The sequence below is a fragment of the Convolutriloba macropyga genome, chromosome 9, assembly GCF_964194025.1.
Source record: "Convolutriloba macropyga chromosome 9, txConMacr16.3, whole genome shotgun sequence".
Lineage (NCBI taxonomy): Eukaryota > Metazoa > Xenacoelomorpha > Acoela > Convolutidae > Convolutriloba > Convolutriloba macropyga.
In genome coordinates this window covers 8,892,776-8,914,354 of record NC_134476.1, presented here as the reverse complement: position 1 = coordinate 8,914,354, position 21,579 = coordinate 8,892,776, and the positions used below count along the sequence as shown (strand labels likewise).

General features: G+C 35.7%; 1 protein-coding gene across 3 annotated transcripts in view; it reads left to right on the top strand.

Annotated features, from left to right (window-relative positions):
* The window catches only part of LOC142345593 (uncharacterized), a 124,088-nt gene that overhangs the window by 48,346 nt on the left and 54,163 nt on the right, over positions 1 to 21,579 (top strand). For all 3 annotated transcript variants that reach the window (XM_075397720.1, XM_075397719.1, XM_075397717.1), the window contains exons 14-15: positions 4,969 to 5,055; positions 13,781 to 13,878. In XM_075397720.1, coding sequence (XP_075253835.1) covers positions 4,969 to 5,055; positions 13,781 to 13,878 — 185 coding nt within the window. The remainder of the gene's footprint in view (positions 1 to 4,968; positions 5,056 to 13,780; positions 13,879 to 21,579) is intronic.

Below are 21,579 nucleotides of genomic sequence, written 5' to 3'. Positions count from 1 at the left end.
TCACCATGTTTAAGCTCCTAATCTTAAGCGTCCCTTAAACATGCACCCTAGCGTTTTGCATGCATTTTGAGCGCTGCGAGGTGGATTCGAACCGGGGTCCGTTGAGTTCGATCAATGTATAGAAACTTTCAGAAACCACTAGGCTAAATCCCTTGCTGTTAAGCATCTATTAATTCATTGTCGCCACTCGTTGACCTTCTTCAGGTATTCTGTGATCTTCACTGCCAACTTTTTGACATTTGGTCCCGAAGTTGTTATCGTTATGTCGTCTGCATAGGTGATGATCTTGGCATCTTCCGGTGGAATGGAAAGTGATCTCATATACGGGTTGAACAAGAACGGGGAAAGTACTCCACCTTGTGGAGCTCCTTGCTATACTTTCCTTTTTGTTGATTTATTCTCTCTGAATTCTTTATATGTACGACTGTAGCCAACGTTTGAGGTAGTTTGGTAGACCTGTATTGAGGATATCCGTGAGCAGTGAACCATGGCAAACCGTATCGAACGCCGCTTTAAGGTCAAGCGCTAACATCAGGGTTCGATGACATGATGTGCACTTATTGACTCCACTCTTGATGTTATGATTCAGACAGTTCAGTGCTGTTGTGGTGGATCTCAATTTCCTGAATCCATGTTGGTGATCTTCTAGTTAAATGGACTTCTCAAAGTCTGGCGGTATCAGCTTTTCAACTAGTTTTGCCTCTGGGGAAAGTAGAGCAATTGGCCTGTAGCTCTTTGCCTGCTCTGGGTCCTTGCCTGGTTTGGGCAGTGGGGTCACTCTTCCGACTTTTCTTAGAGCTGGGATCACCGATGAATTCAGGAACAGGCTGATCAGTTTCGTGAGAAAGCAAACTGCAACTGGACCAATGTAATGCTGGTGGGATGGGAGCTCTGCGATCTGGCCCTAGGGTCTTACTCTTCTTGGTTGCTTTGATCGCTTCTGTTACCATCTCCGGAGTTAGCTCGACCTTTGCTTTCCTTAGTTGTCTCATCTTCCTTACTGCTGCTCGTCGTTCGATATCGCCTACGCTGGGGTGGGGCATAAACTGCTGGTTGAACCAATTGGCCCATTTCATCGGTTTGTATGCAATCTTCCCTTGAAACTCGATTGGCCTGTTTGCTCCTGGTTTCTGCTTCGATCCATTTAGCGACTGGATGGTGGACCATAACTTGCTTCTTCCTCCTTTATGGTCAGCACCTTCTAGAAACTTGAGCCAGGCTTCCTGCTTATGGATCTGAACGACTTTGTAAATTTAATTTGTGAGATGAGCTATTTTAGGGTCAGCGATTTGATGATGTTGTAGCTCGCATCTTTCTTTGGTCAACTTAATGGTTTCAGTAGGGTAGTTTGGAATTGCATTTTTTCCTACCTTGCGGGATATGTCTGCTCGCCGCCTTGGTTACGAGCTTACGAAAGGTTTATTCACCTTTTGCTGCTGACTTGAAACTCGTCTTCGCAAGAGTGAATTCCAGTTCTCTCCGAAAGCTGGGCCAGTCTGCCTTCTTAAAGTTGATGAAGTCCTCTTTGGCGCCTCAGTTAGGGTGAGCTCTTGGTTTCCTTCACCACTCTTGTTGGCCAGTCTTTGTTCAAAATCATCAGTTTTGATTCATCAATCTCCTCCGCAAGTTTTTTTCCTAGTGGGTCCTTGTTGACTCGAGAGAACCAGAGGTTGCTGTGAGCATTGAAGTTACCTAGTATTATTGCATCTTGCAGGGTTATAAGGTGTTTAATCGAGGATGTATATCCTGCTTGACAACTGGATTGAGGTGGAGTGTAGATGTTGACCACCTTAATGGCCGATGTACCAGAATTCACTTCAATTGCTTGCTGTTCGATGTGAGAGTCGATTGGCTTCGGGAGTTGAAAAGTTCGGAATTGGACAGAATTGTCAACAAGACAGGTTACTCCACCACATTTTCCGCGTTCCTTTGGTTGATTTTCTACTACCAGCGAGAAGCCCATGGGGGCCTTGACGGTGTTGTTGAAGAACGTTTCTTAGATAGCTGCGATCTTCACATTTCTGTCTCATGAACTTGACAACAGAATCCATTTTCGCCTTGAGGCCAATGGCACTGAATTGGAGGATTGTGAAGGCTTCGTTACGGTTGAGGTTCTTGTGTGGTTCTTTATCTACTTTGTTCTTCTTGATGCCAATCTTCGTCTTGGTTCCAATAAAATTCTTCTTGGTTGTTTTAAACAGTGTCAGTTGCAATTGGCACTGAAAGAGCTTTTGCCTGGGTGCAGAAACTTAATTGTTGCAATAAAATTCATTGGTCCACTGTTTAACTGATTTCAGAGAGCTGCATTTCAGGTGATTTTATTTGCCACTGTGGCACCATATTGCCGTTTGTCATTTGGTTCACAGGCTATCGCATAGGCCACAGAAATCTTCTGGATTTGGCCCTGGGTACAATCCAATGCCGCCTCTCATCAGAAGAATCTTGATGGTCAGTCCAGCCAGCTCTTTCGGAGGCAAGGGGGCTGGTTCGTCTTGTCTCCACTTCGAAAACCCGCTTGGATTGTTTTTGGGGTGATTGGATCTTGGACCCGGCTGTCCGGCAGGGTGTGAGTTCCGCTGCATGGAAGCGTCCAATCCAGAAATCCTTTTCCTTTTCCTCGCATTTTTCCTCGTATTGTTTTTGTTATTTTATGTTTCATGCCGACAGTCGTCTTCTGCTTGGAGCAATTGGCATGGCGTGTTCAGAATAATTGGTTTGTTGTGTCAAGTTGAGACGAATTTTCAAGAAAGTGGTAACACAATTTGCTCTTCTCATTTTTTGTGTTTTGTTGCTAAATATAATGAAGGTAATAGTTATATGTTTTGGTAATTGACTGGGGCCGATGTCAAGTTTTTTTAGTCGATTCTGGAGTCTGTTGGCTATGATATTGTTTTCAATTTTGTTTAACTTTTCATTCTCGTTTTTTGTTTTATAGAAGTCACGACTTGCACGCTCCTCTTCTGACTTTATCTCACACTGCGTTATGTTGAGAATTCATCCAACAATTTAGGGAATGCGGCCAAGTCATCTTTTGTTTTTGTGTCCAATTGGGCGTCAAGGCGGCAGCTATGGCTTAGGTTTTGTCAATCTGTCGGATATGTGGTCATTTTCGATGGATATAGTTTGCAATTTTATACGTAACATAGATAAGTTTTTTTGAATTTTTTATTTGCTGTCTTGTTACACAAGTTAAACATACTACCCTGCAAGCCTTATTCGAAACCTCTCTAGCGTTGTCATTGACGCTCTTATTTTGATCGATTTAAACAATGCTTTTTCTTTTTTGTAACTTTTTCCTTGATTTTTGTATTGATTTTCTTGGCTAAGTTTTTTCTTGGATAGAGTGAGCCCTGTGGCCACTTTAAGGTGAGCTACGAGTTTTTTCTGTTTGAGTTTCTATGTTTTAGTTTAATCTTGAATTTTGCCGAATAGACACGATAACTTTTGCCAGCATACGGGATGCCTACTGGCAAACTTCATAGTTTTAAATCAATAGTGTAAACCGAAGACAGTATTGTGCAATTAAAATTATAGTGGGTCGGAGAAAAAAATTGAGTTGAGTTAAGCATTTTTTGCATAGGAATATGTATTGCGGTTTTTGTTTATATGATGTAGTCGAATATGGGAGTTTAACGAGGTTTCGTATATGGAGCAGTCATTCGATTAGTCTTTGCTTTCAGTTTTTTATTCATCCCCAAAAGAAGCTCTCAAATCTGGTCAATAGCCAAAAGCAATTGCCAGGGCTATTATTGGCCTTCTCTTGAATTAGCAACTCAAAAAATTGAATTGTTTTTGGGGCGCTGTCTTTTTTAGATCTGTTGTTACATTTTCATGATTTTTGGAGTCACTCTGAAGTGATGAAAATATAACAGGGCAAGTCAGGGCATGTTTTTGTGCACGCCGAAACAGGAAGTGAAGAAAAAAGCAAGCAAGTTTGCCGCGTAAAATTTTTTTACTCAAATTTTAAAGCAGTGTGAGAAACGGTGTTTGAACAAAAATTTGCTTTCTTGCTTATGGTTCATATGCGGTAATTTGACTTTGATTTTCACTGTTTTTCGATTTCCGTGATCGGATTTTTTCTAGATGTTTTTTCCAATTCATTTGTAGTCCATTTCTGGTCCAGTTTTGTGTTTAATTAATGAAAATTGTTGGAATTTTAGGCCAGAACTTGCCCTGTTATATTTTTAGTTTTGTCGTCAAGATTTTTATTACAACCACATGACGTCACAACCACTTCAAATTTGCTTGTTTCCGTCCTTCATGCAATTTCGACTGAATTGCGTGCGTGACATCATTTTTCAATTTTTTGATCATTTGCGTGCTGAAGTTTTTCGTCACCCCTGACTTACCTCAATCTCAAAAATGATCTCCTCACTCTAAATTTGACTTTTCGTTTCTTGACTTCAAGGTGATAAGGTTAACTGTGTGTATTTCGTACTAATTCATTGTTATTTGAGAACAGTAATAGAAGCAGCAATGTTTGATACTGATTATTAATCAAAATCAGCTTTTTATGGAAAGAAGAACTTTATTATGGTCTTTTTTTACGTTTACATCTTTTTGAGACTGCAGATCTATCAAGCTGTCGGGGTTTTTGCTGGCAATCTACCAGCTGTTTCAGAGCACTGCGATGAAATTTATTTGCTATTTTTTAAACAAATTGAGCTTTAGATGCTCAAAAGTCTTTTTAGCCGTATATTTGTTTCCTGGTAACTAGGGATATAACAACACAATTTTTGTTGATTATAGACGATTATTTTCCGTTCGGTAGAAAGTTTCAAACGTTGCCTGAGAATAAATGTTAAATTTATGTCGAGCAAAAAAGCTTCGAGAATAGTAACTTTAAGGTTTCATTGCGGATCAAACAAATCTTACACAATGATATATGTAATAACATCAATAATACTGGAAAGTTGAGCTGAAGTATTTTTTGTTAAAAAAAACTTGTAACTATTTTCATGTTTTCAGCGCAAAGAAATGACAACCAAGCACAAATTGTCTCTAGATGATGTGATGTTTGCACGGTTGTTCTGTATGGTCAGGTCTTCATCTTCTGTAAGTTGCTCATTATGTGATTATTACCTTAAGTAAAATATTACGCTCGCGAAGTATTTAAGCTCGCCATTGTCTGGTTTCCAGGGTACATTTGCGAAACACAGAAATAAATATTACCTAATGGTAACCGAAATGAAAGGAAATAAAGACAATGTTCAATAGTTTTGCAAATTAGGTCTATAGAACCACTGCTCTGTAAGATTGCCACAATACAATTTTGTCTAGTCAGGTGGTATCTTATTAAGCAAAACGTATTCGCTTTTACTATCAAATAGTCGCATCTTTTCCTCTACAGCTCTTTTTCGCCAGTCCTCTATTTATGATTTTTTTCAACGGTTGATTTTTTGTCAACGGTTTTTAATTGCTCTCAATCGACGGCTGTAGCAATTAGGATAGTTCTGTGGCCTTTTTAATGCGATTTATCGCTTTATGTTTTTAATTGCTCTCAAACGAAGTTTGTAGCAATTATATTAGTCCTGTCGGTCTTTTTTTATGCGATTTTTTGCTTGACCGATTTTTTGTCTGACGCTTTTGACTTTTCGTCCTCAAAAACAGGATAAACAGGTAGCGCCCAGCGGGCATTAAGTGCTCTTAGAGCCTTTCAGCTCTGTTTCAGCTCAAACTGTTTCGGAGACTTATATTTATGGTGTGAAGTTCGGTTCTTAGAGGTTGAAGACACCCCACTGTTGACCCCTCCCCCTATTGTCCCCCAACCCCCCCTCCCACCGCGCTGTTGCCCCCCACCCCACTGTTGCCCCCCATTAGCCCACGGTGCAAAGCCCCCAACCCCCGTGGCTAGCTACTGATGAGCAACCGCTTGCTAAAAACGCAATTTTATACTGTTTTGCAATTTTTTTTTCCAGCTTTTTGTAAATTTTTGACATTTTTTTTTATTCTTATCAGCCCTAGGAGTCAAGGAACCTCCTCTGTGCTTCTATGATAAATAACTCCGTAGTTTCTAGTGGTAATGGAATGGTTTGAACATTTTAACATCACGAATTTTAACTTTTTTTTGACAAAACGTGCAATTCTTTTCAATTTCTTTGACATTATGTTTCCTTATTCAGATCTTTCCAGTCCCACGGGTCACAAAACCTCCTAAGGGGTTTGATTATGAGTTACTGACAAATTTTATTTGTGATGAAATAGTTTTTCACCTTTTTACTGTCACAAAATTTAGTTGTTTTTTGATAAAACTTGCTTTTTTCAAGTTTTTCTATCGAAAATTTTTGTCGTTTTTTATGTTTTCTCAGTCTCGAGAGCCAAGGAACCTCCTCTGGGGTTTGTTATTAGGTTACTGTGTACTTTCTAGGTTAAATGGGATGTCTTTCAAGATTTTAACATCACGAATTTTTGCATTTTTTGGACAAAATTTGATTTTTTTGACATTTAGTGTCATTATTCAGGTTTTCTGAGCCTCAATGGTCAGAAAACCTGCGTTAGGGTTTGATAATAAGTTACCAGAAAATTTTTGTTTTTTTGGTACTGATGGATTAGTTTTCAACTGTTTAATATCAAAGTTTTAGCAATTTTTTAAATAAAACGTGCCATTTTTCTAAGTTTTTCTAAATTTTTTGTCAGTTTTTAAGGTTTCTCTAGCCTCAAGAGCCACGGAACTTTCTCTAGGGTTTGATAATATGTTCCTGCTTAGTTTATAGATGTAATGGATTGTTTTTAAGTTTTTAATATTACGAATTTAAGCGTTTTTTTTTACTATTTTTGCTATCCCAATTTTTTGACATTAAGTCATTATTCAGGTTTTTTTAGCCTAAAGGGTCACAAAACCTCCGTTAGGGTTTGATGAAAAAAAGTTACTGGACTTTTGAATTGAGCCTGTGAAACTATTTTGGGCTTGAAACAGGGATACCGAATAGTCTCTTAAGACAATGAAATGGTTCTTAAGATATGGAATGGTTTGAACATTTTAACATCACGAATTTCAGCATTTTTTGGTTTGAACATTTTAACATCACGAATTTTAACATTTTTTTGACAAAACGTGCAATTCTTTTCAATTTCGTTGACATTATTTTTCCTTATTGAGATCTTTCCAGTCCCACGGGTCAAAAAACATCCTAAGGGGTTTGATTATTATAAGTTACTGACAAATTTTTATATGTCATGAAATAGTTTTTCAACTTTTTACTGTCACAAAATTTAGTTGTTTTTTGATAAAACTTGCTTTTTTCAAGTTTTTCTATCGAAAATTTTTGTCGTTTTTTATGTTTTCTCAGTCTCGAGAGCCAAGGAACCTCCTCTGGGGTTTGTTATTAGGTTACTGTGTACTTTCTAGGTTAAATGGGATGTCTTTCAAGATTTTAACATCACGAATTTTTGCATTTTTTGGACAAAATTTGAATTTTTTGACATTTAGTGTCATTATTCAGGTTTTCTGAGCCTCAATGGTCAGAAAACCTGCGTTAGGGTTTGATAATAAGTTACCAGAAAATTTTTGTTTTTTTGGTACTGATGGATTAGTTTTCAACTGTTTAATATCAAAGTTTTAGCAATTTTTTAAATAAAACGTGCCATTTTTCTAAGTTTTTCTAAATTTTTTGTCAGTTTTTAAGGTTTCTCTAGCCTCAAGAGCCACGGAACTTTCTCTAGGGTTTGATAATATGTTCCTGCTTAGTTTATAGATGTAATGGATTGTTTTTAAGTTTTTAATATTACGAATTTAAGCGTTTTTTTTTTACTATTTTTGCTATCCCAATTTTTTGACATTAAGTCATTATTCAGGTTTTTTTAGCCTAAAGGGTCACAAAACCTCCGTTAGGGTTTGATGAAAAAAAGTTACTGGACTTTTGAATTGAGCCTGTGAAACTATTTTGGGCTTGAAACAGGGATACCGAATAGTCTCTTAAGACAATGAAATGGTTCTTAAGATATGGAATGGTTTGAACATTTTAACATCACGAATTTCAGCATTTTTTGGTTTGAACATTTTAACATCACGAATTTTAACATTTTTTTGACAAAACGTGCAATTCTTTTCAATTTCGTTGACATTATTTTTCCTTATTGAGATCTTTCCAGTCCCACGGGTCAAAAAACATCCTAAGGGGTTTGATTATTATAAGTTACTGACAAATTTTTATATGTCATGAAATAGTTTTTCAACTTTTTACTGTCACAAAATTTAGTTGTTTTTTGATAAAACTTGCTTTTTTCAAGTTTTTTCTATCAAAAATTTTTGTTTGAGCATTTTGAGCATCATCTTAGTTGATAGATGTAATGGATTGTTTTTAAGATTTTAATATTACGATTTTAAGCATTTTTTCTGACAATTTTTGCTATCCCAATTTTTGGACATTAAGTCATTATTCAGGGTTTTTTGAGCCTAAAGGGTCAGAAAACCTCCGTTAGGCTTGATAAAAAAGTTACTGGACTTTTGAATTGGGCCTGTGAAACTATTTCAGGCTTGAAACAGGGATACCGAATAGTCTCTTAAGACAATGAAATGGTTCTTAAGATTTTAATATTTTGAATTTCAGCAAGATTTTGTTAAAGTTTGCAATTTTCTCCAAAAATTTAATATTTTGTCCTTTTCTGGCCATTAATTTTTGGACATTAAGTCATTATTCAGGGTTTTTTGAGCCTAAAGGGTCAGAAAACCTCCGTTAGGCTTGATAAAAAAGTTACTGGACTTTTGAATTGGGCCTGTGAAACTATTTCAGGCTTGAAACAGGGATACCGAATAGTCTCTTAAGACATTGAAATGGTTCTTAAGATATTAATATTTTGAATTTCAGCAAGATTTTGTTAAAGTTTGCAATTTTCTCCAAAAATTTAATATTTTGTCCTTTTCTGAGTTTAACGACTATTACTGGCCAACGAAACTTTTCAAGTCTCGGCGATGGGTTACTTGACGAAGTTTTTGCGACGAAAAATTGTTTTGAACTTTTTTTTACTGTGAAGTTGAAAACTTTTTTTGAAAACTTTTTTTAATTTTGCCTTTTTCAGTTTTTTTTTACTAACAAGGCTACAAAATTAGAAGTTGAAGAGGCGAATCCCATCAAGGAAAATATTCCTATCTCTCTTTCTCTCTCTGTCGGTTAGGGTTTCTTTCCTTCTCTTTCTTGTTCCTGTTTTATCTCTCTGTCACTATCTCTCTCTCTCTCTCTCTCTCTCTCTCTCTCTCTCTTTCTCTTTGTTGATGCCGCACTTCAGCTGCTAATATGTGGCATAATGTCATCTTCTCTGATCCTCATTAACAATGAGTTATAGTAGAATTGTTTTTCTTATCATAAATGACCTAACAGTCTTTTTTTAGGAAATCATTGCTAATTGCTCTCAAAAGCAATTTGTAGCAAATATAATAATCCTGTTTGTCTCTTTTATGCAATTTTTCGCTCGGCCGTTTTTTCGTCTGACCCATTTGACTTTCGTCTTCAGAAACGGGATAAAGAGGTAGCGCCCAGAGGTAACTAAACCGTGGCTAGCTGTGGACGGAGGCAACCGCTTGCCGATCGTTTGAGAGCAATTCGTCCGAGGTTAGTCGGTTATGTTTAATTTGTTGGCCTTAAACCAGGTTAAGTTGGTAAAACCAGATGGCATTAGGTGGCTGAACATCTTCCGTAGAGCTTTACTAGTCGCTAAGTGAGCAAATCACTGAAGCTGCTGAGAAGAGAAAAATTCTTGGTTGAAAGGGCTGTTTTTGGCGATTTCTCGCTTACTCCTGCTTAACCTTTCCTTAATTTGCAATAGGCCTGTCTCTTACTATTTGACATCTGGTTTATTGAGACATGTTGAGGCCTTTGTATTGACATAATGTCTGCTAGATTTTGTTTGGTTTTTGCAAACATTTACCTGCAATATAAACCGTAAAAGTCCAGCCATTGGCCTTGAGATAAATCAAATGTTAATTTTAGAAAACAGAGAGGATCTGTAATGTTTGTTCACACAATGTTCCGACGCCCTTCATCCACAAGTTTGTGTTTCAGTTTAAGAAAAAAAATATCGAGCAGTTTCTCAATAAGCCCTTCAACGGCTAATTTGAGTTAACTCTTAAGTTTTACGGGAAATAACTTACAATTTTTATTTTTAATACAAAAATTTGATAGCCGACGGTTGGCATAGCCAAAAATAAAGTTTATCGATTGATTGGTTAGTTTTTGGTCTTCATTGCCAATTACGTTATTATGATCGGCCAATCTAAGCAAGAATGGAAAATAAAGGTAACCTAGCGAAGTTAGACTGAGCTAATTTTATAACTTGCTAGAATAATTAATTTTGACTATCTGATACAGGTTAATTTTTCGGCCACCTGGACCGTCTGCTAAATTACATTCCATATTAGAAATCATTGTACTGAGATTTCTCGAAATAGTTGCTTCATTTTGCGTCATGTTATTGTTTCATTGAATGAACTGGTTTTAGGAAAATTATACGACAGGGCGTTATACGAAAGAAGCCCCCCCCCACCTATACATGTTATAACATATTGTTTGCATTCCATACAATTACATATATGTTATTAATATTTGTCGTCCATTTAATGTCAAAATTTAGAATTTAGATGTCGTCTATTTGAAACCGTCCGTTGAAACCACCCCCCCCCCCCTCACAGTTCATACTCACTTATTTGTGGGTTATACGCACGCACTGTATTATTGTTTACCTATTCTGTGTTCTTGAGTTCAAACGTGAAGTTAGTAGTTAATGCTAGTTAAAACATTTAAACCAGACTTATATGTTCAATTTTGTGTTCTACTGAGTATTATTTGTTAAATGCTTTGTTCCATTGAACTGCAATTTAACTTATTCAATTTCAGGGCCTTTCCCATTATAGCCTTCCCACAAAATTATAAAAATTATAACCCCCATTTAGATTTTTTTTTTTTGGGGGGGGGGGGGGAGGGTGCTTTTCGGTATATGCTGGGAGAGGGGGGCTATAACGGAAAAAGACCCCCATTTTTTTTTACTCAAAGTAAATTAATTCATCAGTCAATTGAATTATTTATTTGGCCTCATTATTTTCAGCAAGTATTACGGTTTTTGTGGGGGTTTGTTGGTTTGTATTTTGATGAATTTTTGTTCCAACCCAAAAATTTTGATGAAAAACTCTATGCTGCGGGAGCTTTCTTTTTACAGACGTCTGTGGTCGAATGACTTATTCTACGCAAAAAATAAAACTGGTATCAACAAAGGGCTCTCCAAGAGCTGTTGGCCAAAAAAACTTTTGAAAATCTTGTGGTACAGTGGTCAGTGCCATCCCTTTATGTTCACGATTTCGCTATTTAATTTAGTTCTCATTTCAATTTCCTTTATCTGTTAACTTGATCCCCAATAGTTGCTTAATTGTAAGTAAATTTTAACTTTGTTCATTTAAATTAAAATTTGTTTACCTTATTGTTCAGTCCGATTGTGAAATAATTTAAATCACAATATTTGTTCAATCTCTCATTTTTAACCTAAATCATAATTCCAATTTTTAGTTCAATTTCAGTTGATGGTCTTTCTTTTGCTACTCAACTTTAACAATATTTTGTAACCCTCAACCTCTTGTCATTTCCTTCACTTGTCCTTCGATGCAGTGTCTGGGGCGGAAATAAGTTTTCATTAAATTTAAAATTTTTTACCTAATTCTTTAGTCCAAATATGAGATGACCTAATTCTTTTTTTGTTCTGTCTCTCAATTTCGTTCTCTAACCTAAATCATAATTTCATTTTTGTGTGAGTGTGCTGATCATTTTCAGTTGATCGTCTTCCTTTTAAGATTGTACCAACAAAAGCTAGTATAAATTTTAGATAAACTTTTCCGTGATTGTCCTAGCAATTTGTCCACGCTGTTATAGCTATTGAATTGGTGGAGTGAATTCGTACATTCGCTGAAGCAAACTTTCTCGACATTTTCTGTCAAAATATTAATTGTCATGTTCCCCGTGAAAATAATAAATACATTTGCACTGCCAATCACTACACTAATTCCCACAAATTACACATAATTTGCTTACCGAATCATTCATTTAGAGCTCGCATACTAGCGCCAATGACATGGCAGCAAACAGAGACTCCCGAAAAATATCCTTATCTAACGAGCCCTTCGGGAAACGAACAACTTCAGAAACACCAATTTGATAGAAGTGGAGAATTCAGCTTAAGCTTGCAATCCCTGCAAAAGAAAAGATTGTTTCTTTTTTTACTTTTTTTTTACTTCGTCGAACAAAATTTTCTTCGCTTACATCATTTTGCCACTTTTTCGACATTGTGTTAAAGCTTTTTTGACGTCTCTAGGCTCTCATTCTGCTCAAAGGGCTTTTAAAGCAATTGCTCATCAAAGCAATTCAAATGAACAGTCAGTATTAAAAAAGGGAAATTGGTATTGATACTAGCAAATTGGTATTGATACTTCAACTAGAAAATGGCATCAAAAGATGTCACACTTTAAGGATATATTTTTCGTTTTTTTTTTCACTGTTTTTTTCTGTTTCACTCTTTATCCTGGTTGTGGGAATAAACGGCTGTTATTTTCCGGCAATCTACCGGGTATGTTTATAAATAGTCAAACGGGTTTTTTATATTTTGTCCTAATTCTTTTGTTTTAATAGGTTTCGAGCTGTATCGTTTATGCTTTCCAATCATTTGATGTTTTTTAGTTGAACACAATTAAATCTTGGCAGGCAATTTATAATAAACAATGGTTTTGTGTCGTAACTTACGAAAGTTTCCAAAAAATTATTTTCAATTTGGTTTTTCCCTGATTATTTTTACCTTTTCTTCACATGGCAAAGCCGAAATTTTAGGAGTGGTTTCTTCCTCTCACTAACGGCTTTTGCGCATCTGACGTCATTTCTCACTTTCTCTTCTAAATGTATTTCAGTTCATTTGCGTGATTAGATTTTGACGATATGTGACTTACGACCTTCAATAAAATGACTTGCACTTTAAAAAGTTTAATCTGATTTGGTTTATATTCAAAGAAAATGTGTTATAAAGGTCACTAATAGAAAAGCATCTGCGGATTAAATTTCAACAAGCCTTATTAATGAATCGCTCAATGATTTTACATAGTTTTATGAGCGGCGTCGATAACTTTCAACGTATATTGGTATATTTTTCTATCTGCATTATACGACGGGTAGGTTCATTTCGCTGCGATTGCGGCAATCTGCCGGCTAAATTTTGACTCTGACACTGTTTATACATATTTATATATATTAACCGTGGTTTCTGCGTAATCACAGCGAAACAGCATTAATTAGGCCACAGCGGCCTGTTATTAACTGTCCTTTTTCTTATTATTCCCCATATTTCATTTCCCAGCTGACAGTTTCATACGCAAAAAATGGGCCATAGTCACCACAAAATAAGCAACGCTGGTCGTAAAAATAGCGGTCTAGAATGTGGGCATATTAAGAAAAAGGGCAACTGAGCACGCCACTGTCGGCTATTGCTGATACGATGCGATTACCCATAAAGCCAAATTTGCAATATGTTTGACATATAGATGTTTGTTGCTCTGTTTGTTTTCTGCTATTTGGCCTCAGCAATCAGGAGGAAATTGAGATATAGTGACATTTGGATCTTTTCTGTAAGACCACTCACGACGTTATGCTGCCTCCAGTAACAGAATGAGTTTGTCATTTAGTGGCTTCCGCATGTGTTGATAAAATATTCTCACTCAACAGGGGAAGGGTTTCTAAACGAAAAAGATTCAAACATTTTTTAGAGGTGATTAGAGCTAATGTTTTTATATTTTCAAGTATTTTTGTTTGTGTTTCAGATGGAAGATATTGTAAAGTTCATTGAGTCTCAAATCAAGAACAAAGTGTCATCACTCTGGCATTATTGCATGGCATTTGTCCTCACAACTTTCTTCATGTTAGTAGAAAATCTGACTTAAGATCAATCTCTCATTTTTGATCCAGAACTCTAGCAAAAAAGCTGGCGTTTCAGTTCCAAGGCTTTAGATTAGCGGGCATTTGACGTGTACCCCCCATTACAGTAATTACGGGGGGGGGGGGGGGGGGGGTCTGGACTATAATGGGAAAGTTGCAATCCAATTCTTGATTTGATAGGCTTGTGTAAAAACAGTTGTCGAGTAATTTGTTTTGCTTATATTCCTTCTTTTAATTTTTAATAGCCGCCTCAGCTTCTCAGCCGGCTATTATAGCGCTCCATTTTTTTACAATTCAAAGGATTTGAATTATATTCGGGCGCTGTCTTTTTTTTACGACTCGAAGAGGAGTACTGGTTTTCTTAAGGTTTCTTTACGACTCGAAGAGGAGTATTGGTTATCTTCAGGTTTTTTTTACCGGAAGTACTATTCGTTCAGACGATGTTTTGACCTAAAAGCCAAAGTGAAAAAAATTGCCGTGCGAACTGTGAGCGAGAGAAGTTTTTTGATCATGCGCTGCCTTTAGTCAATGACTTTTTGACTTTGAAAAGTATAGTTTTTGACTGAATGGCACATATAGATAACCGTTTTTAGCTGTTTTTTCGTCTAAGTGGCCCAGTTTTTTTGCTTGTAATTTGGTTTTTGTAGAAATGACATTTGACGCTATATTGAGATGTAAACCTCGGAAATTGATACCACATTGTTTTGCAGTGCCTGAAAATGCGTTTCAAGTTCAACATTAGCACATATATCTTGATTTTTTAGATAATTTTTGGATTTTTTCTATTAATTTCTTCATTTTTGGATCTTTCAGCCGTCTTCAGAAATCATTTAATCTTTCAGAAATCAGTTAATATGGCAACTTCCCTTTGATAATTCATATACGTAACGCCTTTTTCTACCTCGATGTTATTTTGTTTTTAAAAAATTGTACGTATGCTAATCCGATTTTGGTAGGTTTTTTTTCCAAATTTTCTGTTTTTTTCTCTGTATTTTGATTTTAGTTGCTAGAAATAGTCTTGTGCAACATGAGGGACTTTCATTTCGTTTAAATAAAATTTCAATCTTTTGCTAGCGCTAAGTTTTTGAAAAACAGTTAGTTTTTTTCATAAATGCAGTCTTAGAAAGTTTTCGACCATTTTTCAAAATTTTTCAATTTTTCGTATGTTTGAATTCTACTTTTTTTTATCTGTTCAGGAGGATGGTTCTCTGTCTCAGTTGACTTGTTGTCTTTTCTATGTCTCAAGTAAATATTGAATACTAAAATAAATATTTTCGTTTATCTTGATTTTTTCAGTTTGATTTTTAACTTTCAAAAATGAAGAATTAGTCTTTTTTTAAGCTGTTTCTTACATTGTGTCCATTTTCTTCGCGTTCTAGTTCGTATCGTTCTATACATGTCCTGGCACCTATATTTATTGTCGTTATGGATTTTTTCAGTTGTTAAGAAATTGAATGTTCTCAGTTTTGTCTTAGATTTTCGTCATCTCTTTGGTTTGCAATTGATTTCATTCAACATAAGGCAATATTGAGAGTTTGATAGACTTTTGTAAATTTTTCACTTATTACTATTTATTGCAATTCCTTGGAGCTTTAGTACTGTTTTAAAACGATTTTCTACTTTTGAATATTTTTCTGAGTGAGGGAAGTTTTTTGATCATGCGCTGTGTTTAGCGAATGACTTTTTGACTTTCAAAATTATTTTTTTGACAGAATGGCACATATATGTATATATAACCTTTTTAGCCGTTTTTCGTCCAAGTGACCCAGTTTTCAGTTTTTTTATTTTGGTTTTTGTATAAATAGTTTTTATTCGGTCCATTATTGAATTGTCAGCGTCGGAAATTGATACCACAATGTTTTACATAGCCTGAAAATGCGTTTCAAGTTAAAAATTGGAACATTTTTCTTGTTTTTTAAAATTAATTTTTGGCTTTTTTCTTTTAATTTCTTTTTTCTTGGATCTTTCAGCCGTTTTTTTTAAAAATCGCCTAATATGGCAAGTTGCCTTTGATAATTCATATACTCAATGCCTCGATGTAGTTTTGTTCTATAAAATTGGACTTATTTTAAACCGATTCTGGTAGTTTTTTTTTCAATTTGTCTGTTTTTGTTTGTATTTTGGTTTTAATCACTCTGAATAGTCTTTTTGTGCAACATCAGGGACTGTAATTTTGGTTCACTAAAACTTCAATCATTTTTGGCGTTAAGTTTTTGAAAAAGTTTAATTTTTATAAATGCAGACTTTTTGGCCAATTTTGTTTTGCAATGTTTCGGATGTTTGATTTCTGCTTTTACTTCTTTTATTCTTTACAGGAAGATTGATCTTTGTCTCGTATGACTCGTTGTCTTTTCTATGTCTCGAATGCTGAACAATGAAATATATGTTTTCGTTTTTTTTTTATTTTTTAAATTTGATTTTTTCTTCCAAATATCAAGATTTTGTCTTTTTGTAACGGTGTTTCTTACATTGTGTCCATATTCTTCACATTCCAGTTCGTATCCTTCTAGTTTTGTCCTGGAACCTACTTTTTTAGTCGTTATATTGATTTTTTCAGTTGTTAAAAATTGAATGTTCTCAGCTTTTTCTTAGATTTTCGTCATCTTTTGGTTTGCAATTGATTTCATTCAACATAAGGCAGTTCTGAGAGTTTGATAGGAAGACTTTTCCGAAATTTTAACTTATTATTTTTTATTGCATTTCTTTTGCGGCCTTGGTACTGTTTTTAAACAATTTTTTTTTTGCCTTTGAATACTATACTATTGCTTATATCTTTTCTATTAATTTAATTTTTGAATTAATTTGAAATCATTTTGTCTAGTGTATATACCACAATAAAAATGCACGTGCTGTTTTTGTCTTTTTTACAGTGATTATGAACCTAACTGTAGGGTTTTTTTATTCTTAGATTTGAGCATTCTTTTTGAAAGATATAACTTAGCTCCTAAGATTTTTGTCTGCCGTTTGCTTTCGCGATCTTTTTCATGATTTATTTGAGGGCTAAGATCATGAATTATTTTAGGGCAATTGATAACCCTCTCTGTTTTCTCAATTTATCAGTATTTTGGGCATGTTAATTAATTCGGACTCTAAACGTTACCAAACGTTTTCATTAATATAAAATTTTGCTGCATTTTGTTTCTACTGGTGACAGTGGTTTAAACCAAATTTCACCAATTTTTAGGTCATATCTAGGAAATGTAACGAGTTAATGGATTAATAAAAAAAGGTAATGGCTTCAGCTGCAGTTACGTTCTTTTGTGAATTTTTGACGCTTCTAGTCCCTTCCGGAATTCTTTCGGCTACCTTTTTAAGATCTGTTCGCAATTTCATGATTTTTGAAGTCAAATTCGAGTACTGATTTTGATCATCCGTTCATTCTAAACCTAGTTTTTTTTCTTTGAACCAAATTTCCAGTTCTCGCTAATGGTTTTTTCACATGCGGCATTTTAATATTGATTTTCTGGTTTTTTATTTTTAACTTTTTTTGAAATGGTTTTCGAATTCACTCATAGTCCGCTCTTGGTCTAGTTTTTTTAAGTCAATGAATGTTTTTGAATTATACGTCAGGACTTGTACTGCTGTGTTTTTAATTCGTCGAATAAATTTTTTTCGCTTTAACTCAGTTCACAGCTTGTTCAACTTTTTGCGTGGTCTTTTTGATTTCTGTTGGCTAGTTTCACTCTTTTCTCATTCTGCTTGAAGACAGCACTTGCGCAGCAAATCAAAGTGAACAGAGTTTGTATAAAAAAACGGGATCAGCAATAGAAACGGGATAAACCCATAAAGCGCAGTTTTAGATGCCTGTTTCTCGAACTAAGTCGTAGTTCCCATCTCTAATGCTTATTGGCATTGATACTAGCTCCTGTATCGTCTCACTATGAAACAAGTGTATGTTAAACTGCAAAATGACATCAAAATAGTTTGCCCTCAAATTTGTTTTTCTACAAAAATCATTTGTTTATTAGTTTTTTCTCTTTCAATCCCAATCGTGGTTATGGGAATCAACGGCTGCTATTTTCCAGCAATCTACTGGGTATGTTTCTGTTTTAAGCTTGTTTTGTTATCCCAGGTTGTAAGCAAGTCAGAAGCAAGTCTCAGTTCTCCCTGATAATGTTTTTTCTGAATTGCATGCTATAATGAAGTTTAGAGTTTCATCAGTTAGTGGTTGGCTTGTGTTTAAGTTAGATTTTACTCTAAGTCGATTACGGAGTCTTCCGACGATGTTTTTGTTTCGTCGTCTGACGCCCTTTTTCCGTTTTACATTTGCTCACACAGCACAGCTGAAATTTTCTGAATAACTTTTTCCTCTCACTAACGGCATCCTTGCCATTTCCCACTCTCTCCAGCGGAGGCGAAGACGAGGTGTTATGATAACCTCGAGGTCGATAACAACCGTGTGGTATTTTTTTAATCAACACCTGTTGCGATCATTTCAAAATTGAACATAGTTTTATTGGTTTTTCTTTTTTATTTTTTGTGGACAATTACCTTTTCAGCAGTAATTAATATTTCTTCGGATCTCTTCTTCGTGTTGTCCTCATGCGTACCCACCCACACATACAGACACATACACAACACACGCACACACACACACACAAACACAAACACACACAGCAAAACACACACACACACGCACATACAGACAAACACACTTACACACAAACACATACGCACACACAAACACACGCACGCACACACTTACGCACAAACACGCACGCACACACACAAACACATAGACAGATACACACACACAATCACATACACAGACACACACACGCACACACACACACAATTACATTCACAGACACAGAAGCACACCCCCCTATACTCACACGAACACGCACGCACACACGTACACACGCACACCACATACTCAAAATACACACACACCACACATACACATCACACACACACCATACACGCACCGCACACACCACCATCGCACACCGCACACACATCACCCACACCACACACACACACACACACACACACACCACACACGTTTTTTAGACTACAAGTTTATCAAACTGTTTCCCTCATTAGACTACGAGTTTATCACCACTCTTTTATCGCCACTGTTTACTTAGTAACAGTGGCGATAAAAGAGTGTGATAAACTCGTAGTCTAATGCTGAAGTTTTTTTCCAGTGCCGATATGGCATTAAAATTTATTACACTGGCAGTTTATTCAACTGCTATTATCGCAACAGGTGTTGATTAAAAAGTATTTCAGGTCATTTGCGTGAATGGATTTTGAGTGGACTTACCTCACTCATTAAAATGACTCTTGCTTTAGTTTAAAGAAACCCAAACTAATAAAAAGGCTTAACTACGTATCAATTACTAAATTCATTTGGGTCTTCAAATTATTTATAATTATTGCGAACTATTTTTGCGCCAATTTTTCTTCTAGTCGATCATTAGTTAATGATGATAATAATTAATAATTAACCTCCTTCATCTCTTCCCCGGGCTGGTCATCTATAGTTGATATTTTCTTGGCTGTGTAGTGCATTTTTACTTCAATTTCTAGACTGAAATAATATCAGGCAATATGAACAATTTGGATCTTTTCCGTTTGTGCCCCCCCCCCCCCCCAACAGTACGTTATGCACTCCTCCCCCAATTACAGAGCACGTGTCATTACATTGTAATTCATTAAAAAATATGACACGTGTGTCTCGGGGTGCAAATGATATGCACCCACTAAGCGGGGGGGGGGGGGCACAAACGGAAAAGATCAAGGGGAAAGGATAAGGGGAAGGGGCAATGATGCTCGGCCCATTTTTTAATACCATCGGCACGCTGCTGCAAAATATCCTTTGAACTTGATTAAGCTGCTTCAAACAAGTTAGTGAAATTAATCAAAGCAAAAAAGAAACTGCCAATCACAAATTCTCCAATATGTGAGATAATAAACCCGCAGAAAAAAGCGTTTGGGATATTCATTTTCAATAGACAATGTAAAGCTGACGCAAATTCTAAATAGCCCAAAATGCCCTCCGCCATCCAGAGAAATACGATGAAACCGGAAAATGTTGTCGAATCCAAGAACGGGCATTCTGGTGCTAGGGTTGCAATGTAAACCAAACTAGTGCATATCACATTGTGAATTATAACGCTGAATATTAACGTGAACAACCGCTCAACTGGGTAAAAATGGGTAACAATGCCCATAATTGGCAAGCACAAACTCCAAAGAATAACAGCTGTTGCGTAAATTTTTTCACTGTATGGAATAGTCGTAAATGCCATAAAGGATGTTGAAAAGATGAACAAATTTCCCCCGGAAAGAAATAACACAAACCATAGAAAGTATTTGTGACTTTGTTTTGACTCAATATACTGTAAAAGTATATTAATCAAATATTCCTTTTTATTATTTCCTGTTTTATTGCATGAAATGCTTGAATTTCGGTTGTTTTTCGGGCTGTCTTTCTTTAACGAAGTGTAGATCTTATCACAGTTTTTAAAATTGACAGCAATTCTGTCAGTCTGTTCATAACCAAAATACTTGAAGCAGTGGCTGAACGTTGAGTGGTCATTTCTTTCCGGAAATAATAGCAAATACAGTGATAAACAGGATACGAAATACAGTGACGTCATTCCTATGAAAATCCCTCAGGCTCGAATAGGATGCTGGACTTGAGGGAATCCGTGTTGTTTGCAAAATTATTGGAAGGTTTCCCGTGTTCTGAGGGCGAATTGGATTCTGTTTTGTCGCCTTCGAGCGGTTGAATTGTAGTTTTTGCCCACAAGACTTTGTATCCCTAAAATACTTACGTGAAGTTTTTTTCTAACATTTTACTGGGATCAATCTGAATCTATCACTGTTTTAAATGGCTATTCAACAATAGTCACAATAAATTGGTTTTAGTTTTCAATTCATTTTTGATAAGCGTCTGGTGTCGATATATATTCTGATGAGCGAAATCAATTTAACAAATAAAATTCGAATTGCTCAGCCCAAGTTTTTTCCCTAGTTTTTTAATAGCCGCCCTCATCTTCTCAGCCGGCTATTATTGCGCTCGTATTTTTTTTACAATTCAAAAAATTTGAATTGTATTGGGGCGCTGTGTGTTTTTTTTAAGATGTGTTCACACATTTTTCAATGACTTTGATCTTTCAGAACGGGATAAACAGGTAAAGCCCAGCGGGCATTAAGTTTCATTAGAGGCCCGAAGTGGACGTTAGTATTCCTTCAAGTGTTTGAGTGTTGCAGCTGCTGGGATGGCCTCAATTGAAGGTTAAAAGGTCATTTTTAGGAGTTTTTGGGCTCAAAATGGTGCAATTTTTCATGTTTTTTTGTGATTTTTTAAATTTTTTGCTTGATTAGTCTTAGGTTGAAGTTTTTAAAAGTTGATGAAGGCCTTTTGCGAGAAAAAGGTAATTGTTATGACCAGTTTATGAGCTATATGTTCTGGTACTACAAACACACAAAATGATACTAGTTTTTGCAATTTTTTTCAAGTTTTTTGAAAATTTTTGTAATTTTTTTTGCGTTTTTCCACCTTCAGGGGTCAGGGAATCTCCTTTAAGGTTTGGTAATAGTGCACTGTATAGTTTTTAGTTACAATGGAGGGATCCTCAACATTTTAATGTCTCGAATTTTAGCATTTTTTTTGATAAAATCTGCAATTTTTTTGAGTTTTCTTAAAGTTTTTGTCAATTTTTGATTTTTG